Here is a 27,214-nt window from a genome sequence, read left to right as displayed (position 1 = left end):
ACTCTCTCTCTGTCTTTTCCCCTCTGTTCCTCTCTCTCTTTCTCTCCCTCCCTTTCTCTGTCTTTTTCTTTCTCTCTCTTCCTCCCTCTGTCTTTTATTCTCTTTCTCTCTGTGTCTTTTATATGGTTGCTTTCTTTCTTTCTTTCTTCTTTCCGTCCTTTCTTCCTTTCTTTCTGTCTTTCTTTCTTTCTTTCTTTCATTCCTTCTTTCTTTCTTTTTTTCTTTCCTTCTTACTTTTTTCCTTCTTTCTCTCTTTCTTTCTCTCTTTCTATTTTTCTCTGTACCTCTCTTTCACTATATCTCTCTTTTTTAATTTGCTGTTTAATGTTTCATTTTTGTCTTTTCGTCTCATTTTTTAAATGTATACCCCTTTTAAGCCATTTTGTTTAAAATGATACATAATAATGGGTAATTTATGGACTAAAGCAATATAAACAATCGAAAGAGCCTTTTGGGAATCGAAAAATGGTGGCTCTTTTTATTAAGCTGAGCTGAAAGAGCCACTTCTCTTGAAAAAAAAAAGGATTCCCATCATCCCCCCCAACCAGAACTAGCAAGATGGCGCTCTCGCAAGCAGCACCGCGGACAGCACCAGCGGACACCCTGCCTCCCCCTCCTCCATCTCAACCACAGCAGACACACATCACCGGTACCCGCGTCTGAGCCCCCCGACATCCCCCTACCCATCCTGTCCTCCCGCCATATGGGGGACTGTACCGCCATCGGATGCTGGCCGAGGAAGGGTTGAAGATGAGGATGGGCAAGAAGATGAGGAAGATGCTGATGCTGCTGACTTTGTCTGCACTTTGGTCCTGCACCGCCGCCATCGCCTCAGGTGAGGCCAAAAATTCCAGCACTGCCGTAACGTTTTAGTGCGCGGAAGGTGCAGAATGTAGAGAATGCGTGTGTTTTTACGCACGTCACGCGCGCGCTTCGTTAATATCATTTAAAAAAAACATTTTTCGTCTCGCGATTCGTCCTGTTGTTACGCAACAACGTGGCGCAGCCTGTTACCATGGCAACCACAGTCCCTGCTACTTTCTCAGAGAGTAGAAAAACGTCGCCTTGTTTGTTCTATTTTTAGCCTTCTGTCACGTCTGAAGATGACGACATTGTCTTGTGACGTCATCGTCCCTCCAAGCAATCGAATTCTTAGCTCAGAGTCATTTCGAAGATTGGACATTTGCCCTAGAGCTGGGGGGGCCCCGTTGGGCAGCAGCAGAGTGCCCCCTAAGGACAGTTGAAGTGCTGGGTCATTGTGATTTTCTAGTAAAATGATTTTTCTATTGATTGACTAAATCTATTTAACCCCATTTCTCTAATCAAAATGGTAATACCATAGTAATAACATGATGAAATGTTATTTTAAAAATTCAAATAAAACCATCCCAGATTCCCAGCTTATGGGCTCCTTGGACAAAAAAAAATCTATTTAAGTATTGATAAATGTTTTAAGCAATTAATTAAGATAGGATAATGAGAATATTCATGTATTCATTTATTTTACAAGAAATGCAACAGGAGTAAATTCCAATTTGTGGCCTTTATAAAGCAAATGAGCAAAAAATGTGCATTTTTTTAGTTAGCTATCTTCCTACATGTTTAGCTATTTAGCATGCCATCGAGCTAGCTTTTAACAGTTTTTGCATGCTATCTAGCTAACATTGTGTCTTTTGCTCGTTATCAAGCTCCAATTTGGCCTGCTTTTTCGTTATCTAGCTTTTTTTCCATTTCCTTCTGGCTATTTAGTTCGCTGTTTACTCTTTTTCTTCCGTTAAATTTTTACCTGTTTACTGTTCTAGCCATCAAGCTACTTTTGAGCTATTTAGCGAGCCGGTTAGCTAAGTTGCTATTTTTGAAATTCATATCAAACTTGGTGCCCATTGCGCTAGTTAGCTTGAAAGAGGCTAGAGACCACTGCCAGAGAGTTAGTAGGGACCAGAATCCTCTGCGAAAAATGAAAATCGGCGCAGTAGCGTCTGACCTTGATAAATAAACACAAGGATACTGCTGGAAGAGTGAATTTCCCTACGGGGGTGAATAAAGTGAATAAAGTATCTATCTATCTATCCATCTATCTATGTTCGATTTCTGGGATCAGACAGAGTATTCTGGTGCAGAAAAGTTGAGATGGACAGAAGCAGTTCAGTGGAGGACATTAAATACAAAGATTCAACATAAAAATAAAACAGAATGCACTCTAGACTAGAGGTAAGATTCTGGGCCCGGGCCCGAACCAGACCCCGGCCCGAAATCCGGACCAGGTTCAGGCTTAAATGGTCAATTATTAAGTCGGGGTGTCAGGCTTCTCTCTCGCTGTCTTTTTAATCTTTGTTTTTTTTTCCATTTGAACAACCCCGCCTTGCCGCATTTACAGAACAAGATGGGTCGTTATTTTGTTAGTTTAAAACTGTCACGAACCAGGGCAGGAAACAGGAATGAGAACCCAATAGCGTAACAGTTAATTAGGGAGAGGAGGAATGCACGGACACTCGATCCGCGGATCGATGGTCGCGGAAGTGGATTGAAATCTGAACAAAAGAGTTGTCAAAATCAAACAGGCCAAAAATAAAACAGGATCAAACACAGGTAAATTCCCAGAACTAAGCATTTCACACAAAGTTTAACAGGAGTTTCGCAGAAGTTTCACATACGCTCTGACACCAGGCACTTCGCAAGACTGCGTTTAAGTTGTACGGCAGCAATCTGTCAACGCGTTCCAGCTGGTGTCCATGGGCGGGGCCCATTGGGCGCTTTGGCAACCGTGACAGAACCAGCCGCCACACGGCTGGGACCAATTGGGCACCGTGGCAACTATGACAGAACCAGGCACCACACGGCTGGGACCAATTGGGCGCCATGGCAACTGTGACAAAAACAACACTGCCTTTTGGCTGTCCGCTGGCCATTCTGGAGGGATTAGAAACTTCCCGGGATTTCTAGTGTTCACCAGGAAAAGTTCAAATGACAATTACTCAGAATAACTCAAAAAGCATATGTACATATATATATATATATATCTGGAGGGACGAAAGCATGACCAACTTAGGTGCCGAGGTGCCTAACTTGTTTGGGTGTTTGGGCATTTCGGTTGCCGATGGTCCAAAAATGTTTGTGTGTGTTTTTTTTTGCTTTTTCTCTCCCTTTTATTTTATGTGTTATTGTATGTGTTTGTCTTGCTGTCGGTCATCCCTCTTGAGGGATATGACCAAGGTGTATATATATATATATATATATATATATATATATATATATATATATATATATATATATATATATATATATATATATATATATATATATATATATATATATATATATATATATATATATATATATACATATATATATATATATGTATATATATATATATATATATATATATATATATATATATATATATATATATATATATATATATATATATATATATGTATATATATGTATATATGTATGTATATTTGCACTGGTTTTTGTTCGCATTGGACAATACAGTGCCATCTAGTAGTCATAAATTACACACTGGGGGGCTTTACCAGCTCAGTAGCCTAGATGGTAAGGCGCCCGCTTTGAGACTGGGAGGTTTGGGTTCGCGCCCCGGCCGAGTCATTCCTAAGACTTAAAAAGTGGTCGGCGGCGCCCTCTCTTGGCTGCGGCTGCATCGGGTCAGGTGCAATCGACATTTCGTTCTGTGTACATTGTTACACAGAATGACAATACAAGGAAATTATTATTATTATTATTATTATTTAACTTAACGTAGCCCAGTGGCTGGTTAAACAGGAGGAAGGAATGCCACGTTGCCATGGTAACAGCATCCTCATGTCTCACGAACGTGACAGAAGTACGAGGGAAGAACTATGTATCAACGACAGCGAACTGCAGCTGGCGTAGCACCGTTGCATGCTGGTAAAAAAATGTAAAAATAATATGCGTGATAAACACAAACCTATGTAACAAACAAGCACACTTCTGACAGCTTTGCATTTGGAGTATGCGTAGAAGGGGCTGGCGGACCGATACAAATATCGATATCATTGATATTAAGCAAGTAATTGGATCTATCGATACTATTGTCCCGTGATCGATACTTTACCCCGCCACCATTTCAAAGTGATGCTTATTTATGTAGATTGTGCAGCCCTTCTCTCACACAGTGTCCTCCGCAATGCTCTAAATTTATGCCTGAGAGTGTTACTGACAGGCACTCTTTAAGCAGCTCTCCCTCCCTGGCTTGCTGCTGCATCCGTCAGGCAGAAGAGAGGGCCAAATGTAAAGTAAAAATGACAGATGCAAACAGGACGTGTGGAATACTTTTTTTCAAGTACAGGAAAGGACAATGTGAGGTGTGGTGAAGTGGTCTGCTACTGTGGTCACAACGCAAATTTACATAAACACATGATGACAACTCACCCTGCAGAGAGCAACGAGTTGCGACCGAAAATGTAAACATGTCGCGTTTACTGAATAAAAACCTGGAAAGCCATCGTGTTGTCATTTATGGAACATTCAGTGGTGGGCAACTCTCGGAGTCGGGGGCCACGTTGGGTTAAAATATTTTGTCAAGGGCCGGTCTTGGAAACCCATCTATTTTTTCATCGGATTTTTACAGTGTTTCTGTAATATTACAGTGGTTTTAATTTTGTAGTATTTTTTTCGTGTTTCTGATGTAGTTTTTTATAGTATTTCCGTAGTAGTATTTTTGTAGTATATCTGTCACAGTTTTGCAGTATTTTTGTAGTATTTCAGTTGTGAAAAATGTTGTTGTGTGTCAGTAGTATTTTTGTAGTATCACTGTAGTGATTCTGTCATAATCTTTCTGTAGTAAGGTTTTGTAGTATTTCTGTCGTTACATTTTTGTAGTATCTTTGTATTATAGTTTTACTGTAGTGTTATCTTTGAAATTTCGATGGAAGTAATTTTGAAGTATTTCCATAGTTGCAGTTTGATAGTATTTCTGTAGCATTTTTGTCGTATTTCTGTAGTATTTTTGTAGTATTTCCATACTCGTATTTTGTAATATTTCTTGAGTATTAGTGTCATATTTCTGTTGTTGTACTTTTGTAGTTTTTCTGTTATAATATTTCTGTAGTATTATTTTGTATTCTGGTATTACTGTAGTGGAATTTTCGTTGTATTTCTCTAATGTTTTCTTTTGAAATGAAAGCAAAAAAGTATATTATGTCCTTGTTTTTAAGCACTAAATTTGAATTTCAGTTTTGTAGTAATTTTATAAGCTTCTTGTGGTAATATTTCTGTAATAGTATTTTTGTATTATAAAATCACTGTAGTGGTATTTTTCAGTATTTCTGTAGAAATATTTTTGAAGTATTTCAATAATAGTATTTATGTGGTATTTCTTTAGTATTCGTGTAATGTTACTGAAGTTGTACTTTTGTAGTGGTTCTGTTGCAATATTTCTGAAGTATTATTTTGTATTCTAGTGGAATTTGCGTTAGATTTTATCGTATTTTATTAATTTCAAAATAAAAGTAAAATAAAATATTAGGTCCCTGTTTAAGCACTAAATTCAATATTTAGTTTTGTAGTAGTTTTGTAGTATTTATTTAGTAGTATTTTTGCCGTTGACACGCATAGGGTCAATGGGGACATAAAACAAAGACTTCACATTTATACAATGACCATTGGGCTATACACCACCAACTGTAGCGGTGTAACAGTTACCAGATGATGAAGGTGCTGTATCTGAGTCAGATCAGGAGGCTTCTCCTGCTACTCGTATCCAGGGAAACTAGTCTGTTTCATGTGGGGGAGCAAATTTTTAGTCAAAAACCCCGGCCTGGAGATGAATGGGTGCCGCCAGGCTGTACTTGCCCCAAGGTACACCACTATAACACTAGGAGTTAAGGGATCTGTGAAACATGAATTTTCATTACATTAGTGCTTTTTTGGTTAGACTCTTCTGGCTTTTGTGATAGAAATATTTCCATGTATCTTTTTATATTAGTTAAGTTTGCAATGTAGTTATTTTGTCAGGACCAGAATGGGGACAGGACCCACTTGTGTAGCGTTTCTCACAAGTTTTATAAGAAGAAAGAGAAAGGGTTGCGCCCACGATTCGGTGACCGCTGGACACGAGAAGCAGGTCGCTCTGAACGCAAAAGTGGGACTTTCGTGGCGAGCGATGGTGGTGCCAGGAACTGAAAAAAACGGGTCAGTAGCCAGGACAGGAGAGCAAAAAACGTGGTCATGTTGAGGTTTTTAAGTTTTTCCTTGCCCTCATGTTGGTTTCAGATCAGGGGATGGTGTAATAATAGTCTGTAATAATATTCTGTGCAATAACCTGTGCAACCGTTTGAGACTCTTTGAGATTAAGGGCTATACGAATAAAAATGACTTGACTTGACTAGACGTGGTCAGGATCAAAAAACGGGTCGAAGCCGGGGAACAGACGGGAGCAAATACAGGTGTGAGTAAAAAAAGCTTACCCAGAGTAAACTGAGGTTCACAGACGGACTAATATCAGGTGACAGAAAGGAGTGGGTTTAAATAGGGACAAGGAGCCAATCAGAGTCCGAGGCACTTGGTGCCAAATGAGCGGGCAAAGGTGCTTTGCATCAGTAATCATGACATATTTAATAAAATACAAAATGTTTTTAGTGCCTGAAATCATTGTGCTGTGTTTATCGTAACTATACTCAAGGGGGGGAGGGTTCAATTATTCAACAATCATTACATAAGTATTTGTTTTGGGTCGTTATTAATTGATACTAACATGTATTGCCCACTCCTAATTGCTGGTTCTCCCGTCGTCCCACAGATCCGGACGAGTCGGCGGAGCCTTCGTGGGTGTCGGTGACCCTGGTGTGGTCATCTGGATTTGTGGTCTTGATCTTGGTCCTGCTGACCTGCCTGTGCTGCAAGAGGAACCGTTCCGCTTTCAAGGTCAGGAAACACGATACTAACTGATACTATGGTCTAACATCAACCAAAGAACGCAAAGCTCTCTGTTCCTTTAGTTTCAGTGTGTCCCTTTTTGAATTGGTTTGTCAAAATTTTCTACGCCTCCCTATACTTGTCTTCAGAATTGAGGACCAAATTATGATTTATTGACAGTTTTGATTGTGTTACATAAAAACAGGAATTAGTAAGACTTACTAGTTATTTCATTTAAAAAGCAACTCCCTAAACCGCCTGTGTCGTCAGGGCACAACTTCCTGTGGTGTGCCATGGGCAAGTACAGCCTGGGGGTGCCCATCCCTATTCAGGCCGTTTTGTTGACGGACTGACAACCGGTGACAGGAAGCCGGGGGGTTTAAAAAGCGACAGGCAGCCAATCAGCGTCCGAGGCAGTTGGCGCTAAAGGAGCAGACTGAGGTGCCCCGCATCAGTAATCATGACACCTTCTTGATATGGGACACAGGTTCTAGTATCATTATTATTTTTAGGTATAAATGATAAACTGCTTTTAGAGTAAATTCCTCCATAAAATTCCGAATTAATCACATTCAAAATCTAGTATGGTGCATATATAGCCACAGCTTCTCTTATCCCACTCAATGTTCAAGCCAGTATATAAAGAGCACTGTTTTACAGCCAAGGTGTCACCAACAGAGAATGTTTTGACTGTACATTGCTAAAGAGTCCTTTATATGGAAGCTTATTGATTAATATATGTTTACTGTTGAGACACTTTATGATAAAAACCCATACAACAAACTCTAATTACCCACAAATGCTAGCCAAAAACACAGAAGAATATGATTGGGTGAGCGTTAGGGGTGGGCAGAATAATGCAACACAGCACGCTCCCTTCACTCTCACACGTGCCCACTGCATTTGAGGGAAATAGATACATAAACCTTTTGTTTGCGGAGGTTTTTGACATATTTACAAAATAACTCTGCTTACAGCTTGTTTTAAAATCATTATTTATGGGAAAAATGAAGGTCAAAATGAGCCTCAATGACCTATTTGTTGACATGGGACACAGATTCAGGCAATATTATTTTTCTCTTAGATTTTATTAAATCAAACGACACACAGTGAAACAAAATGTGCTGAAGATTTAGTGTCACGACCAGCACACAGGGTAGACCCAATCGCGTAACGTTTTCTCACAGTTTTATTGAAAGAAAGAGGAAAAGCAGCGCCCGGGATCCGATGCTCGCTGGACTCGGGAAGCAAGTCGATCCGGAAGTGGATCTTCTGTAGCGGGTGATGGCGGTGTCAGGGACGGGAAAACAGGTCGATAGCCAGGACAGGAGAGCAAAAATGTGGTCGGGGTCAGAAACGGGTTGTAAGTCGGGAATGGAGAGGAGACGTGGCCCGGATCAAAACGGGTCGTAGTCGGAGACAAACGGGAGCAAAAACGGGACAGGTGGGAGTCAGGGTCAAAAAAAGGCTAGCCTTGTATACACAGAGGTGCGCAGAGGGACTGACAACAGGGGACTGACAGGACTGGGTTAAAGTCGGGACAGGGAACCAATCAGCACCCCTGATCATTTTCAAGATTTTCCTTTATAAATCATTGGTTGTTTGGGTCAGCAATTACAGTTAAATATATCATATAGCAGACAAACTGTGATAATTGAGAAGTGAAACGAAGTTCATAGGATTTACAGAAAGTGTGCAATAATTAAACAAAAGTAGGCAGTTGCATAAATTTGGGGACCCTTGTTGTTTTATGGATTTGAATACCTTTAGCACGAATTATTGGAACACAAAATTTGTCTGGTGAGCTCATTGACCCTTGACCTACATACACAGGTGAAGCCAATCATGAGAAAGGGTATTTAAGGCAGCCAGTTGCAAGTTGTTCTCCTCTTTACATCTTCTCTGAAGAGTGGCAACATGGGAGCCTCAGAACAACTGTCAAATGACCTGAAAACAAAGATTGTTCAAGATCATGGTTTGGGGGAAGGATACAAAAAGCTAGCTCAGAGATTTCAGCTGTGAGGAAGGATGGTCAAAAATAACTTCAACCAGAATCCAGACCCTCATTGGAAGCTATAGGAAATGTTTAGAGGCTGTTATTTCTGCAAAAGGAGGATCTACTAAATGTTAATGTCATTTTTCTGTTGGGGTGCCCAAATTTATGCACTGGCCTACTTTTGTTTGAGCAATTATTGCGCATTTTCTGTAAATCCCATGAACTTCATTTCACTTCTCAGATGTCACTGTGTTTGTCTGATATAAGATATATTTAACTGAAATTGCTGATCCGATAAAGCAAATATTTATGAAGGAATATCTTCAGAATGATCAGGGGTGCCCAAACTTTTGCATACGATGTGTCTCCCTCTCTCTCAAAAAAACAAACACATTTTTGCTATTATAGCCTTTGGATCAAAAAGTTTCCTGGAGTAAAGCGTTATCCTGCTCTTCAGAGATGAGCAGGACTTTGACATTGACTGAGTGGCCCTACACGTGTTTATTTGACTTTGTGTACGTGTATGTGTTTGTCAATGGTATTGTGTTTGTTCTTAGTGTGTTGTAGTAATTTTATTCCGTGTCCACTACTGTGTATGTGTACAGTACGTGTGTATTGAGGAGTTTGTTCACTGCATATTGCAGATGTGTTGGTGCCCGTCATGTATGTGTGTTTAAGTGAGCGACTGTTGCAGATGTTCAAGTGATATCACCAGTAAACTATGTGAGCCCCCATAAACCAACTTTCCCTTGTCCATTCCCCCGTTTTGATTCCACCCCGGGGATTCTCGGGAATGGGGGTGCGGTGACCCCCCCTCCCTTGACCTCTTAGCTCCTCCTTCTTCCGTCCCGGAGCGTCCCTTCTAGTTTCACACAAATTCGGCATCCAGGACACTCCAATATTGGACGACGCAGAGTGTGTTGTGCTTTTCTGAGCTTGTTTGTCTGCACATGCAAACAAGGTCACCTGAGGAAGGTAAGTCTCCTTGTCACACACTATGGAGCAGGGGTCTCCGACCTTTTTCCAGTGGAGGGCTACTTCTTGTTACTAATTAACGCAAAGGGCACCCAGAAAAAATGGGGTTTTTATCCACGTTTTCGTGTATGCAGTAGAAAAAATGACAAAGAGGGTCTTTGGCTCAAAATGACCCATGAGACAAATAGCGTTGAAATCAAGGTCACAGAGTGACAGAATGGTTCAATGTTTTGGTTGTGTCTAAGATCAATCAGTAAATTTCTTTCTTTCTTTCTTGCTTTCTTGCTTTCCTGCTTTCTTGCTTTCTTGCTTTCCTGCTTTCTTGCTTTTTTGCTTTCCTGCTTTCTTGTTTATTGCTTTATTGCTTTTTGCTTTCTTCTTTCTTTCCTTGCTTTCTTCCCTTCTTCGTTTCTTCTTTTCTTCATTTATCCTTCTTTTTTGCTTACTCTCTTCCCTTCTTCCTCCCTTTCTCCCTTTTTTTTTCCTTTCATCCTTGCTCTCCTCCTTTCCTCCTTTCTCCTTACTTCCTTTCTTCATTTCTTGCTTGCTTCCTTTTTTCTCACTTCCTTTCTTCTTCTCTTCCTTCCCTCCCCTCACGGTCCCAAACATGCACAAAAAATACTGCAAATGTATAACATCTTGCCGATGTTTAGAAAAAAAATAATTGTGTCGTATTTCTTAATTCCTATTTTTTCACAATGTTGCTGCCTATGTCAGTGCTCAATTTTCCATTTCTGATGCACTTACAATCTAGGCCAGTCTACAAGCACTTCATCGTAAACAGTGCCTGTCAATCCTGATATTATTTTTTTATTTTAATTTTTTTCTATAAATCTTTAATCACTTTATTACATGTTTACCCTAATTGTAAACAATGTATACTATGTTATAATCAATGACAAAAAGGACTATTCTATTCTATTCTGTGTTATTCTCATGTTAGTACTACGTTGTTACTATGTTATTACCAGCTTAACTATTGGAAGTAGTGGTAAATAGACTCAGTCGACTACTGAAAATAATTTTACTAGAAAAATCACAATGACCCAGCACTGGTGAGTTATTTTCAAAACAGGTCTGCGGGAACCTCAGCTGTCCTTAGGGGGCTTCCTGGTGCCCACGTGCACCATGCTGCAGCGCTTTTTTTTGCCTTTAAAGATAAGCAGTTAGAGTTGGTGAGTTCTTGTGTTACTTTCTGAGCAAGTGTACTTGTTGTGTGTATGTGTTATACACACCCATGTACACAAACAGTTACAGTACTCCCTCGTTTTTCCGGGGTACCATTCCAAACACCAGCAAAGTAGAAACCTATATTTATTTATTTATTGAATACTCTATTATACATTGAATCCAAATAATGAACCTAGTTTAAAGGCTCAGAATTTTGAATTTTCGTACTCACTGACACCATCTTCTGGCTTAAGTTATGATTGCAGCCTTTGTCAAACTTCTTACGTTGCACGTGCAAGTACGTGCATTTCTTAGGTGTATACCAATAAACTTTTCTTTTTTTTTAATTGTCTTTTGCGTTTGGGCTCGCGTTTGGACTGTACGTGAAGAAGGCTTTTTCTTACTTTCAACATTTACATGCTACACTAACAAAAAACTCCGGTAACAAACATAAAGTCACTTTCCACCTCATCTAATGTGTTCTGTGGCTTGAACAGTTTTGCTAAAAGATACGTGTGGTGGGAAAAAAAAGATAAGTGCTCTTTGAACTCAGATGGGCAGGATTGTTGATATGAAATATGATCGGTTGACCGACTTGGGCGCTTGTGCTGATGAAGTAGCTTTCTATGGGACTTTGATTTGAGCATACAATCTCGATTTGGCAGTGAAAGGGAATTATGTATTTACGTTATTATCATACTTTTGCCTTTTTTTTTGGGAAGAGTGTATTGAAAATAGATTTAAGGTGAATTCTGAACGTTTTAAAACTATCAAGTTACTTTAGACGTAAAAATGCTTTAGCATGTGGAGAAGTCCAGTTTTTGTTGGCGATAGAAAGCATCTTCCTCTTCATTTTGCTGCTTTTGTGAGTCCAGAGTGTTGTGGTGACATTTTGGCTTTACTTGAAATGGAAACAGATTTGCCGTACGTAATGTAGGTTTGTCAAACTGTTTTAAGTACGTTCACAATTTAGACTGCAGAAAAAAGGGCGGGGGAGGACTGTTCAGCCATCAGAATGCATAACACAATGCACAATGAAAAATCGTGAAGTAATGAAAACCAGAAAAGTAAACCGCGATAATGCGAGGGATTACTGTACTCCTCTTAATGTGCATCCTTTTCTAGTGTGCAACCTCATTTAAGTAAATTGTAGACTTGGAAACAGAGAGAACACAATTTTTGCAAGGGGAGAGTGAGTGTGAAAATGCGTGAAAAAGATGGAGCCAAATGATTTGTGTGTGTGTGTGTGTGTGTGTGTGCATACACTTGTGTTTGTTATCTGGGTGTTGTCAGGTCACATTCTTGAGATCCTTGGGGACCTGCTAAGTTTTCCCCGCAACTTCCCATCCGGCCTCCCGACTCGTGTTTAGCATTCGTAAATGATATCTTGCTCCGACCCGGGGAAGTCCCCAAAGCCTTCTCTGATAATGTGACACCAAACCCAGCACACAAAGCAAAAAGAAAAACCCATGATTTATTGGCCATTGACAAATTATCTTGGATCTAAAAATGTGCTCACTTGACTGTCCTGGCTTGAAGACTTTTTGTCTAGGGGACTGTTTCTAAGTTATATTATTGGTTAGCCATAGAGCAGTTTTGGAGTTTGTTGGCTGTCAAAATACCATGATTATAGAATCATCTCAGGGGCCTTAGAAAACTCTGGAAGGCCACATCCGGCCCCTGGGCCTAGATTTTGACGTATGAAATGTAGCGTCTCACGCTCACCAAGTCTCTTGCTGCGCTGCACTTCATATTAAGACCGGGGTCTCAAACTATTATCCCGTGGCCCGCATTTAGACCCCGAGTCTCGACTCGGTCAATTTGATTGTGCTTTTAAGGGTTGTTAGTTTTGTTGATGAATCAATTGCTTGGTTGGGTGTTTGATTAATGATGTAGTAGGTTAGTCATTTGATTGGTGAATATTGATGAAGCATTTATCAGTTGATGCATGTTCATGACATTAGTTGAGGAGTAGGCAAACTTTTTGGGTCGGGGCCGCATTGGGTGGAATAAATATGCCAGAGAAAAAAAGCCCTATTGATGTATCTCATTCTTTGGGTATGCCAAAAAAGAGTCTTAAATCAGATACTTTAGAAATTCACGGTTTCCAGACACCTTAATCGCCTGGATCATTGGGGCACCATTAAGGATGCAACTCTGGACAGCTTTCTCCACTGCTGACAGTTCCTGGCCTGTTTTAGGGTTGTGGAAAAGTTGGGACCAGTCCATTCCTTGATGTTGTTAGCCCAGTTCAAATTCTGTCTTCCCCTCCTCCTGCCCATTAGATTGTGCCCTGGATAATAATCTTGGCATGTCCTGATTATCTTGTGATGTGACCATCACCATTGCAGTTTTTCTCTGCTTACAGTTAACAACTGTTTTTGTATGGTCCTCTGATTCATTTGTCACATTGGCCAAGTAGGGGATCCCTGAAAGTTTCCTGCAGCATCGCATCGTTATGGCCTGGATTTTCCTTTCATGCTTTGCTGTGAGAGTCCATATCTTGCAAGCCTAAAGGAAGATGCAAGTAACCTGCCTTTGCATGAGTCTAATCTTTGATTTCACTGCTATCTTCTTGTCCCTCCAGATAGGTTAAAGTCTGGCAAGTGCAGCTGTGGTTTGAGCTATCCTGGCCATAATTTCTGGTTCTGACCCCTTTTATTATATGACAGCTCCAAGATATTTATATTTGGTGTCAGAATCAACCTCTTGGTGGTTAATGGTGATGTTTGTGCTGATACCTGGGGGGTTATCGATTATTACTCTTGTTTTTTTTTTTCTGCTGATTTACATCCCTCACTGGGTTGATGCTTTTGACCAGATATCTTTAGTTCCTGTTCTTCTCTTACCTGTCCGGCAATATTATCAGCAAAAATTAAGTTTGTAACGTCGTGTTCCCCAATGCTGACTGTACCATCATATTGCTCCAGAGCTTTGGTCATGATCCTCTCCAGGAATATGTTGAACAAAGTTAAAGAGAGAATGCAGCCTTGTCACACACTGACTGTGGTTTGAAACCACAGTCCAATTTGTACCATTGTTCAGTGATGTACTACTGGTATTGGAATACAGCTGTTCAATGGTCTAAAAGAGTTTTTGGCGGCTTGCCTCTATGAAATCAACAAAGACGTGATAGAGGTTTCTCTGGTGTTGTTAAAACTTCTCACATAGGATGCGTGGATTAAAGATATGTTCTGTGTTGCTGCTTGCCTCCCTGAAACCTCTCTGTTCTTCGGCTAGGATGTTTTCAGCCTGTGGTTTCAGTCTGTCCAGCAGGACTTTTACTTGCGTGACTTTGAGACTGATGCTTCTGTAGTTGGAGCATAGTTTGGGGGTTTCCTTTCTTTGGTATCATAATTACTAGCAATTTTGTCTATGTAGATGGCCCACTGTCCTGTTTCATGATAAATTATGAAAAAAAGCAAGTGCAGAAAAAAGTAGCCAGCTATTTGAAAGTTGGCCATGAGCGCTGTGAAAAATACTGTATAGTTTTAATGGGGGAACACGATACAAGATAAGATCTAAATAAGAAAGACACCAAAACACAAATACATTTGCCCATCCCTGATTTCAAAGATTAATTTTATTATTAAAGTCTTTTTTACTTTTCATTACAATTTTTTTTTAGGAAAATGTTTGCTTGAAGTTGCGAACTTTGGCGTTACAATTCATATCGATTCTAGAAACGGAGGATGGGCGGGTCGATCCAAAAATCGATACTATCAATAATAGGCAAGTACTTGGATTAGATCGATTTAATTGTCCTGGGATTGATACTTCACCCCTCCACTAATATCTTCAAAGCTCCACTTTTCTATATTGATAAACCACCCTGTGTTTCTCTCACCCAGCACGACTATTTACTCTCTGACATTATACCTGAGTGTGTGACTGGCAGGCAGACATTTAGCAACTCTCTCTACCGGGCCTGCTACTGCATCTTGCCTGTCAAGCAAAAGATAGGGCCACATATACTCGGCAAACACCCTAACCAGAAGCTAGAAATGAGGGCCAAACAGGAAGCGTAGCGTAGGGTGGACTTATTTTTCAAAAACAGAAAAGGACAATGCCAGTGGTCTATTACTGCAACACATATCTGTCAACCTCCACGGCTCCATGCCCAGACAAACTGTTGTATTTTCCCTTACAAAATACAAAATAATCTTACACCAATTTTTTGGGGGGAGTGATGCATGATGGGAAATCTCCAGGCAGCAGACGCATGCGCACAATAGCATCAAACCGCTCGCTTTGTTTGCAACGAAAAAAACGATACCGAGATAGAACTCGTTAGACTTGATTGATCTGCCGTTTCATGATAGTCGGTGTTTACCGGATGGTACTCATAATTTACAAATTTGCGTTTTTCCGTACAGATTTTCTTGTACGTCGTACACGTCTTAAAATGCATAATAAACGTACTTTGTACGGCAAAAACGTACAGGTTGACAGGTATGGCAACACCACCTATTTACATAAACACGTGGAAAAGGCTCACCCTACAGAGAGCAACAAGATGCAACCAAATATGTGAACATATAAAATGATTCCATAATCATGACATTTCCAAGCAAGAATCAGTATTGGATCAGTATTGATCGATACAAATGTATTTACTTTAAGTGCATCAATGCTAAAATTCCCAGTATCGCCCACCCCTACTAGAAACCCGGGTGCTATTTTTTGAAGGTCAGCAAATACAGCTACGGTGCTTTGTGTGTGGTGCTGGTTTTAGGTGAGACGTGATGCAGCTACTTTTGTGCTTTTTCTCAGCGTTGTCTCGCAAGCTTGATTAAGCCTGTTGGCCAGATTCAGCCCACGGGCCGTAGTTTGTCCACTGATTCCTGTGTTTTTTTTGGTTTGTTTTTCTCCCAGGAGCTGCGTAACGTCCCGGATGGCGAAGCATACCACATGCACGAGTCGGCTTTGGCCTCGCCTACCACGCCAGCCGTTTACACACTGCCCCTTGGCGAGGTGGCACTGCCTCTGGCCAGGAGGGCGCCCCCATCCGGTGAGTCAGAGAAAACTTTACTGCTAATCAAAAATAATCCTGTATCACAGTTTACCGTTCGCGATTTCTCTACTTCGCTGATTTTCATTGTGCTTTGTGTTCTGCATTCTAATCGGCCAAACAGTCGCCCTGCCCCTTTTCTGCCTGTGTCTCCCTGTGCGTCATTAAGGATGCAGTCTAAGTTGTACATAAAACTGCTTGACGAAACTGCATTACATACGCGCAAATCTTTGTTAATGTCGAGTTTAGGGCTGCAACAATGAATCGATAACATCGATTATTAAAAGTGTTGGGAACTAATTTCATCATCGATTTGTTGTGTCGCTAATAAAGCACGTTAAATCAATGCCAAGAAACGCATTCGATATGGTTGTGGAGTTAAAGGGATGTAGTATAGCTTTTGTCCGTCAGAGGGCGCTTTTCAAAATGTTTTTTCTTCAAAAGGATCTGACTTTTTTTTTTAATCCTTTTATATTAAACATTGCATCATTGCAAACAAAACTGTCTTGAAAGAGTCAAACAGTACAAAGTTAACAAATTTCATATGTGGAGAAAAAGAGAAATAAATCAGCCAAAAAAACAACAACACAAAGAGTCTTAATGAAATGAAATGAAATGATCTGCATTTATATAGCGCTTTTCAGGTCAATGACTTCCCAAAGCGCTTTACAATGTGCTCCACATTTCCCAATAGCGCTCTTGCTGCCATGTAATCTAACCTGCTTATTGGGGGTATTACGGGTTCAGTGTTTTACCCAAGGACACTTCGACATGTAACATGGACAAGCCGGGATTCGAACTACCTCTACCTCCTGAGCTACTGCCGCCCCATTGGAACAGTGTATAATATTTAGTGCTTCCTAGTGGTACAAAAAAATTGCACACAGTAAAAATCAACATTGATTTGAATGCTAGGCAAAAATACATACCAATGTTATTTTGCATTTAAAAAAATCATAGGTCTAGAAATTTGTATTTCAGTTACACAGTGGAATCCCTACCTCAGGTCGCCGCCATGTTTGTCTGGCATCTGGCTCCTACGCTGTGCTCATTGGTAGTCATTTTTGACAATATAGTGCCATGTAATGGTCAATTATTACACACTGGGGCTTTAAGCATATTATATAACATTTGTACATTGGAAATGTTTCTCATATTCAAGAATTTAACCATAAAAAAACAAATTCGTTGACAACATTTTGAAAAGTGGTTTTACATTTTTTATATTTTTGGTGGATGCAAATTTTGGCTACACATAAAATCAATTGTATTGTTCTTTCCTTGTTTTGTGTTGTATGATAAGTCCAAATGTAATATGTTCTTGGAATAAGGTGGTAGGAAAAATGTTACATACAGTATTTGCAGGTGTATAGCATTCATTTATGTGTATTTTGTTATTTGACAAACGCTTGGATTTTTTATTCTTTTACAGTATGTCAGTTTGTGGTGTTGCCACAATAGCAGAACACTTAACCACACAAATCACACTGTCACATTGTCCTTTTCTGTAATTAAAAAAAAATCCACACCACGCTGCGCTTACTGTTTGCCTCTGTCATTTTTAGCTTTTGGTAGGGGGGCTCTCTTTTCTGCCTGGCAGGCAGGATGCAGCAGCAGGCCAGGTGGGAATACGTGCTAAAAGTGTGACTGTCAGTCACAACACAGGCATTAACTTAGAGATTTGCCGAGGGCACTGGGTTAGAGTGAGAAGAGCTGCACTTCCATCTTTGTATCTCAGTAAGGCAGGCCTCCACATTTCTTTAACTTAACTGAGCAGTTATCTCCACAGTGGCAGATACAGTTGAGTGTCATCTGCATAGCAATGGAAACAAATATTATATTTGCGGATAATATCACCAAGCAGAAGCATATAAACATTAAAAAGGAGCAGCCCAAGTACAGAGACCTGTGGAACGCCACAGGTGACATCAAAATGTTAAGAGGTCAGATTGCCGTAGTTAACATATTGCATCCTGTCTGACAGGTGGGACCTAAACCACGAGAGTACAGTCCCTGAGATACCAATCCATTTTTCCAGACGATCAAGTAATATATATGTGGTCCACAGTATGAAAGCAGCACTGAGATCCAGCCGCAGCAGCATTGACGAAACGCCAAAATCGATTGCTAAGAGGAAATCATTGGTTACTTGCAACAAGCATGCATCAGCCAGGATAGAAGGATAAATACACAATGTGTGAGAGGAATTTCTTGAGTGTCCTTCCCTGATGGAGTTTGGAGTGGGCGAGTCTACTCTTGAGATTAGATGAGCGTGAGAGCCGGCCTGTGCTTGGTGGACGCGCCCTCGTGCAGCTGCAGGAAGTTGAACACAGATGCTGCTCCTCTTTACCAAGCAGTTTTGTATTTTCTCATGTATTAATTTTTTTCAATCATGTTGCAACCAAAAAATCACTTGATAAAATGATCAAATCATCTAAAAATAGGAGAGGGCGGATCGATTAAAACCTTGATATTATCGAGGATAAGCAAATACTTGGATGGAATTGATACTAATACTCGGGATTGATACTTCACTCCTATAATAATTTCCTCAAAGCACTTCTTTTTGTAGCACCCAGAACCCTCGGCCACTCTCTAAGTGTAGACCTGAGTAGGAGACTGACAGGCACACTTTTAGCACCTCTCCCCGCCTGGCCTGCTGCTCCATCCTGCCTGCTAAGCAGAAAACAGGGCCAAATCTAAGCAGCCAGCCCTGCCAGAAACTGAAAATAAAAAAGGCACTATGGGAAGCTCACCACAGAGTGGCTATTTTTTTTCCAACTGCATGAAAGGACAATGCCAGGTGTATTTTGTGTGGTCAACTATTCTGCTACTGTGGCAACACCACAAATTAACATAAACACATGAGTTTACCCTACAGAAAGCAACAGGTTGCAACCAACAATTTAAACCTGAACAAACACCTGTAAATCCATTGTCACTATGGAAACAGAGCCAATGAGAAACATTTGCTGCTTTATTTGCTTTATTTGCATTACTGACTTTGTTTTCAAAATATTCCGCAATGGAAGATATTTCGATCGTCTTGTTGACATTGTCATACAGTATGCGAGTGAGGGCCAGTGCCACAGAGTACAGTGTAGCAGCAGGATACCGGAACAACATTGTGATGACCAAAGTGCAATTCGACTGTGAAAATGACATACAATTTTTTTTTTTTTTTTTTAATCATTTGTGATATTTATAGTGCATGTATGTTTGCCTAATATTGAAATCAATGTTTTTTTTAACTGATTTTTTTGTACCACTAGAACGCACTACATATTACACACTGTCCCTTTAAAGTTTGAAAAGTAGTTATTTGATGAAATGAAAATGAAACATTAAGTGCCTAAAATCTTGGTGCTGTGAAATGCTTAACTAACTCAAGGGGGAAAGTGTAATAATTCAATAATTATAAAATTATAAAATTTCCAAGCAAAAAGTATCCATTTTTTACAGTATTTACTTACCAAAATGTCCAGTATTGCCCACCCCAACTGAAAAAAAACTATAACATCTTGAAGCCAAAAGTTTATTTAGAGACACATCCCCAAAGTACCTTGAACGCTTCTTCTATCGCTAATTTGAACAAATTTTCGTATATTATATCATTCTAATGATCATTCTATTGTCCATTTAAAAATGATCGCATTGTTTGAATCACAATTTGCGGTATATTTGACTGTTTCTGAGTTTTTTATTTTTATTTTTATTTCTCATCCCTCTCCTTCTTACTCTTTCCCTATTCGCTTATTAAATTGCTGTTGTTTTTTGTGCCATCTATGTTCCCATTATGTTTGTGTGTGTACTTTAAAAATACTACTACAAAAATACCACAAAACTAAATATCAAATGCCGTGCTTTATACATGATTTTACCTTCATTCTAAAAAGAAAAAAAGACTACCAAAAGTATTGCAGAGTACACACAATTAGAAATAAATGCACTGGAGCCTCCACAGACTCCGCCGCTATGCCACAAGTGACACCAGCCGGTCCAAAGAAGAGCGGAACGAGGACGAGATCGGTGTTGGTCATCAAATGTAATCAACCATTTCACGATAGTGGAGTATTTCCGATGCTGCGTTGTTCACATTTTTGTCTTATTTATATCCCATCGTACTTAAACCCATCTCGTCCTTTATTGAAGAAAGGAGAGTTTTAAAAATGCTTCATTTTTGGGTGGTGCTTGGTTTGAATTTGGGGTGCTTGAGTAACTCCCAAAACGGGCTGTTTACGCCTATGGTCCTTGTTATTCTAGTACCGTGTTACCAAACTTCTGGTTTGTTTGCCTGGCTTTCTCGCGCGGCTCATACAAGAACTTGTAGTGGGAGATTCCAGGACACCGGTGGGCTCAAATGAATTTGTGGAGTGGCTCCGCCTAAGTAGGCGCACATAAAAAGAAACATTAACACGGGATAATGGCCGGCCTGTTCTATTAGCAACAGTGGATCCATTTGGTTGCTGCGCATCCAGTTAACGACTTCCTGTTTGGGGGGCCCGACGGGGCCCGAAAGAGACGGCTTAGAGCACCGACTCACCCTATTGATCGGAAGCCATTTTACAACAAGCAGCAATCAAAGGCATATTCAGACACGTTCCTACGTACAGAATTTCAAATACACGCAAAAGATTCACCAAAATTCCAAGTTATCATAAATTCTGGATTACACAGCGCAACTGATTAAAAAGTTGTATGCACTCATTAAAGAACGAAACTCAATTTTGTAATTGTTTCACTGCAAAACCCTATAAAACGATACCTGGTAAACGTCTAAAATGGTGCACCCAAAGTAAAACTGAAGCTGGACTTAAACCATTTGGAGTATCAGCATAGTTTTGGTCTCTTTTTGAAGACAATACTTTGAAGTTGTATACTCTACAGTTAAAATCTGATAAGGTACTACTGGCACTGAATTGTGGAGGTTTGAATACGTCCACAAGGGAAAAGGGGATTTCGTTTTACGGCCATTTTCTCTCTCTCCATAAATCTGAAAAATCGGGAAAATTGTAATAGGGTGGTGGGATTGAATAGCACAACAGGATTACACAAAAAAAGATACAATAGAAATACGACGAAAATATTACGACAGTAATATTGTAAAAATTGTACTTTAGAAATACTAGAAAAATAATACAAAAATACTATTATGGAAATGCAACTACAGTCATATTACAGCGGATAGACAACAAAAATACAACCATAGTAATATTACAAAATCTCTAAAGAAATACTACAAATATTCTACAGAAATGCTACAGAAATACTACAAAAATACTACTATCGAAATAATACAAAAATACTACAAAAATGCGACAGAAATACTACAAAATTTATGCTATGGAAATGCTTAAGATATTTCTACAGTAACACTACAAAGCTACCATGACAGCAACTCTGTAATACAAAAATAATACTAGAGACATATTACGTCAGATATACTACAAACATTCTACTACAGTAATAATGTAAAAAATATACTATGAAAACACTGCAAAAATATTACAAAAATACTATTATAGAAGTACTACAAAAATACTACTGTGGAAAAGCTACATAAATACTACAAAAATACTACTTTAGAAATATTTCAAAAACAAGTTAAAAAATCAGACGGACGCTCTACACCAGTCGTCTCCAACATGGTGCCCCCTAAAAACACCAGTGTAGCCTTTCTGATTAACATGATTTTTTTTAGCACATGACCTATTTTAATATTTACAACTAGTTAATAAACTAGTGACACCACTAGGCTGTACTTGCCCAAGACACACCACAAGAAGTAGTGCCCCTATGATCCAGCTGGTTCAGGGATCCGTGAACCATGGGGCAATGCTGCCTTGGAGAGGTTCTGACACAAAAGTCCATTTGTCTTCACCTCCAACCAGACAGATGGACGGTAATGATTGGATTAGCCGGACAGAATTTCTGGTCAAGGACGTCGACTGAGATTCATCACTGAGTCAGACAGTCCGGCTCCATTAGCAGGGGGGAGGACCAACCTTGGAGATTCTGGGATGTTTACTAATCGGTAGTGTCTCCTGTGGATACTTCAGGAATTGAGCTGAATTGAATTCTCTTTATTGTCATTGCTAACAAAACATTAAAACATTGAATGCAATAAGAATAGACACGGCACTCCAAGGTAAACATGTAATAAAGACAGCATTTCTGAATTATTCAACATGCAAAATGTAATTAAATAACGTTTTTTGCATTCAAGTTATATATATTTCATCAGTGCAGTACCTCCGGGAACGGTGCATTCGCAATGAACGCAGCAAGGCTTTAGGGCTAGGACCTTAGCTTGGCCTTTTGGCTGAGAGTAAGTGTCCCGGCTCCTAGGCTTTGTAGCGTATTATGAACTGACCGATAACGGATAATGGATAATGAATAACGAAGATAGATCAATAACCCTTAAAAACCCCAAACCCCACTTCCAATTTCTGGAGGGGGATGGGCGCTACCAGGCTGTACTTGCCCAAGACATATCAAAGGTTGTGGTGCCCTAACGACCCAGGTGGTTAAGGGATCCGTGAACTGTGATATGTTTTGATTATTTTCCGAGACAATGCATTTGGAAGAAAGCGTGTCTTGTTTTTGATATCCTGAGCTGTGATGTCATCAGAGTAACACCAGCAACCTAGCAAGCCAGTCTATATTGTTTTACGTGTTGATTGATTGAAGAGGATATCATTGTTTTAAGCTAGGTTTTGGTCGTTTTTATGGAGAATGCCTTGGCGTTAAGTAGCAGGAGGATGCATTAGTGGTACAACAAAATGCGAGCAGCCAAAAAGGGGCACACATGGCGAGTCGGTGGGTTATCCAGGCTTGACCAATGAAAGGCGGCAACAGCCTCAGCGGAAAAGTGCGAGGCTATCCAACCAAAAATACTCAGTGAGCAGCTAGGCTAATCAGGAACCAACAACGAAAATCAGCAACGGTTACGGCGACAAACGCAAAGCCAGCCGGATATTAACAAACCAAGGAACGCAGCAAAACTGGCGCTAACGCCTGGCTAGCCAGCCAAACAACTCACGGTGGGCAGCCAACGAGTGTCAACCGGGAGCAAACAAAACGGGAAAAGCCATTGACAGCTCTGACGCTAACGGGGACAGAAAAAAACAGAGACAAAGGCAAACGAGGAACACACGCTGTCACGGGAATAGGTAAACTTACGGCTGCAGTCTCTGGAGGTCAAAGCACGCAACTCTGACAAAACAGTCACAAGGACCATAGCAACACCATAAGTCAAGTTCCAATTTCTCCAAGCAGAAATGAGGAGTATGCAATCGCTGTTCACTACAATCGGCGTCTGTTTCAGGGCTGCCTCACATGTTGTGTAATGGGATTCACCATTTTGAATGTATTGTATTTCTTCAATATCACTGCTCTACAGTGGCTACAGAAGCCAGATCAGTCAACTTTGACACAAAATCTTTCAAGTCTCCCTGCGCGTGGAGTAATTTGCAACATATTTGCATGATTGTGGGGAAGAACGTTACACGATCTGTTTGGGAATAAGATTGAAGAACTAACAGGCTGCTCTAATGTGAATTGCTCTCTCACTTTTACCAGTGCACCACCTGAAATGGTCCAATCTGAGCCGCCAGAATCTGCTCTACCTGAAAGAGATCGGAAACGGCTGGTTCGGAAAGGTAAGACTCAACTTCTGGTGGTGCTGACTCTGGTTGAAAAGGTTTCTGAGAAAATTAATGGAGAACCTTGCAAGCCTGAAACTCTCAAAATTCAACAGACACACTGAACACTAAAACAGATTTTGTGAGTCTGCTTACAGGAAATGCTACAAACTCCCCTTGTGAAAATTAACCAAAAGCATACCTGTCAAGCTCCAAGGCTCCATGGCCTCACAAACCGTAATATTTTACCTTACAAAATAATCCTTTTTAAATGCATAGTGCCAAAATATAAATTAGCTATATTAACTCTTCAGTGATATACAAAATCTCCCCCCAAAAAGAGATAATTATATACTTATTTACTATTTAGATTCACTTACTTAGATCCTTTGAGGGACTGAATAGTCTTCTTCTGCCACTACGCACTCTGCTTTGGAGTCATCAATGTCATTAAAATAAGTATAAATTTGTCTCCCTTTCCTGCTTTGACTCATTTCTTTATTTTACATACAAAGTTTCCTTCTTTTTAATCTCTTTATTGTAGGAAGAAAGACAGAGATGGAGAAAGACAGTCAGAGAAATAAAGAGAAAAAGAGAGACAGAGGGATATAGAAAGCGCATTCGTGATAGAGAGAAAAAAGCAAGGGAGGAAGAGTGGTCGGGAGAAAAAGAAAGAGACAGAGAGAGAGGAATAAAGTCAGAGAGATAGAGAGAAAGAAAGACAGGTAGATAGAGAGATAAAGAAAGAGCGATAACTCTAGAGACTGAATGAAAGAGAGAAAAATAGGATGAGAGAAAAAAAAGGACAGAAAAATCGAGAGAGAATGAAAAAGAGACAGATATCTTGATATTAGGTGCATATCGGATGGTACCCATAACTGGTAAATTTTGGGTTTTTCTGTGCAGATTCTCTACTACACTATACAACTCCCAAAAAATATAAAAAGCATACTTTGTACGGCAAAAATGTACTGGTTGACAGGTAAATGGTTAATTGTCTGCATTTCATGTAGAGCTTTGCAAGTCACTGGAGACCTAAAAAAGCGCTTTACAATGTGCTTCACACTTACCCATTCACACACACACACACACACACACACACACACACTCACGCACTGATAGTGGCAACAGCCATGCAAGATACCTACCTTCTTATCGAGGGCATTAGGAGTTCAGTGCCTTGCCCAAGGACACTTTGACATTTAACTCGAAGAAGCCAGGAATTGAACCTGCAAAGTTCTCCATTAACTTGCGATCGGAGACATGATGTCTGTAAGATGTAAACAAGCAAATGACATTATCTTCTCTTCATCCCTTTTTTCCACACTCATCAACATCCGCATTATCTTCATGATTGGGTATGTCCATCCCTATGTAACCCCACCTCATCTATACCAAAATTATGTTGTGTCAACCTACGTGTCCATGTGTCCACCTGGTGCATTCATGTCCATGTCTTCGTGTGGCAGGTTCTTCTGGCGGAGATGAATGAAAACCTGAGGACCAGTCAAGTGGTGGTGAAGGAACTAAAATCCAGTGCCAGCCTAGGGGAACAGATGCAATTCCTGGAGGAAGTGCAACCCTTCCTGTAGGCATCTGCCTTTCTTTTTTAAACTCCCTCATAGTTGTCGCTCAATTACCGTATTTTTTTGTACTGTAAGTTGCATCGAAAATCCCTAATTTGGCCAGAAAGTGTGACTTGTATACCGCAGGGTAAGATTGGGACGATCTACAATATCTATAGGTGTATGTTACTACTCAAGGTTTTACATTATACTACCGTGTTTATGCAATAATTGATCAAACGATTAACATCGCTGACCAAAATTGCATAATATTGTATGCAACGAGGTTCGAACCTGGGTCTTGATGAAGAGAGCGTCGACACATTAATCCTGGACTATTACTGGTATGGATGTCTTTCAGAAAAGCTTTAGTCCTTATCACACTATATTTACTCTGCCAGAAACAAATGTTAGAGAATATAGGAAACAGAAAGTCTTTCAACAAAACACTATACAAGGTCTTACATACGTAAGCAAATTTAATTAGAAAGATCAGCTCAGGTAAGGAGGTGGAGAGACTGTTATCCGAGGGGTGGGCAACCCAAAATGTACAAATAGTTATATTGGACAAAATAACTAATTTGTTCAGGGCCACAAAGAAAATCAAAAGCCTTATATGAGCTTTTTACTGATTGCAACACATTTAAAACACACATTTAACATGTTTTTAAAACAGATACATGTCCTGCTTCTGACGCTGCCCCTTTAAAAGAGCCCTAACACAGGGGATGCGGGAGAGAGATGAAAACAAGCCAAGGAGAGCAGCCCCGGTGTTTAGCAATGCAGCTTAGTTCTCCAGCCCAGAGTTCAAATTTCGACCATGACTTCCCGTCAAAATAATCGACTTTGCTTCGTGCGAGGTGACAACCTGTATGTGATCTTTTTATAACCTGATACCAATAAGAGAGCAGCAGTCAAACACGTCACTTCCCACCCGTGAACTCATACCAGCTTATCTTCCCTCTCATCTCATAGTTACACCCTTAGTTGAAAAGAAATACACTATATACCCTACGCATTTTTACAGCATTGAAAAAAGTGTAAAGTATTTGTGTTATGTTGGTCGTCCTACAAAAACTGTATTTAAACAGGAAATGTTTCCCTCCTCCATCTTTTTCAATTTGAAAACATTTTTGGAAAAGCGCCATGGAGCCACTTGTCAGCGCTAAAGAGCCGCATGCAAGTTGCCCACCTATCAGAATGCAGAACAAAATGCACTAAGCTTCACGAGTAGAAATCGTAAAATGATGAAATACAATCTAATGTCTTTTCTTTTTCTGCTTCTGGTGGTCTAGTGTTTAATTTTCGACACTCTAACCGCCTTGACTTGGGTTTGAGTTCCGTTACAAATTATGTTTTGCGATTCTAATCGGAGACACTATTGTATGCAGTAAATGTGTAAAAAGCCCAACGATTACACACGTATAAACACAGTAGCTCTTACTGTAGTAACAATTTCATGCAACTTTTAGTCCGATGCACCTTATGTCCGAAAAATATACAAGGAAAGACTGTTTTTTGGGGGTGTGTAGAGGTAAGATCTTAAGCCTGAGTTTGAGCCTGACTCAACCTAAGATGTCAATCATTATGTTTGGGTTTGAACTGGGCTTCTCTCTAATGACTGTTTCTTTTTCAATTATCCTCTCTCTCACAGACTTTTTGTTTTCAAATGATCTAACCCTCATTATTTTTTTTCGTGGAATTCAGTCACCCTCTCATGCTGTTCGGCTGCAATCCTGGCCCCCCACTCGACTCTGCGTGAGAAGTTGACTGAATCCATTGCGTGAATCCTCCACCGTGCGACAAAAAAAAACAAAAGAAACCAAGAACAATGGCGGGCGAGTAATTAGGAAGAATATAAATCAAAAGTCTGTAATAGAGAAGATTTGCCTGGCCATCAAAAATAAAATCTGAAAATCCAGGTTTTCTTCGGGCTCAGTCCCTCAAATCAAGTTAA

General features: G+C 40.0%; 1 protein-coding gene across 1 annotated transcript in view; it reads left to right on the top strand.

The window, feature by feature from the left end:
- The first annotated feature begins 548 nt into the window (after positions 1 to 548).
- The window catches only part of lmtkb (lemur tail kinase 1 b), a 48,541-nt gene continuing 21,875 nt past the window's right edge, over positions 549 to 27,214 (top strand). The window contains exons 1-5 of the mRNA XM_088323364.1: positions 549 to 835; positions 6,782 to 6,906; positions 15,914 to 16,049; positions 23,631 to 23,710; positions 25,162 to 25,280. Of these exons, the coding sequence (XP_088179490.1) occupies positions 727 to 835; positions 6,782 to 6,906; positions 15,914 to 16,049; positions 23,631 to 23,710; positions 25,162 to 25,280 (569 nt within the window). The 5' untranslated portion in view covers positions 549 to 726. The remainder of the gene's footprint in view (positions 836 to 6,781; positions 6,907 to 15,913; positions 16,050 to 23,630; positions 23,711 to 25,161; positions 25,281 to 27,214) is intronic.

This window comes from Urocampus carinirostris, chromosome 19, assembly GCF_059441175.1.
Source record: "Urocampus carinirostris isolate Australia breed hairy pipefish chromosome 19, RoL_Ucar_1.0, whole genome shotgun sequence".
Taxonomy (NCBI): domain Eukaryota; kingdom Metazoa; phylum Chordata; class Actinopteri; order Syngnathiformes; family Syngnathidae; genus Urocampus; species Urocampus carinirostris.
This window is presented reverse-complemented; position numbering and strand designations above follow the sequence as displayed.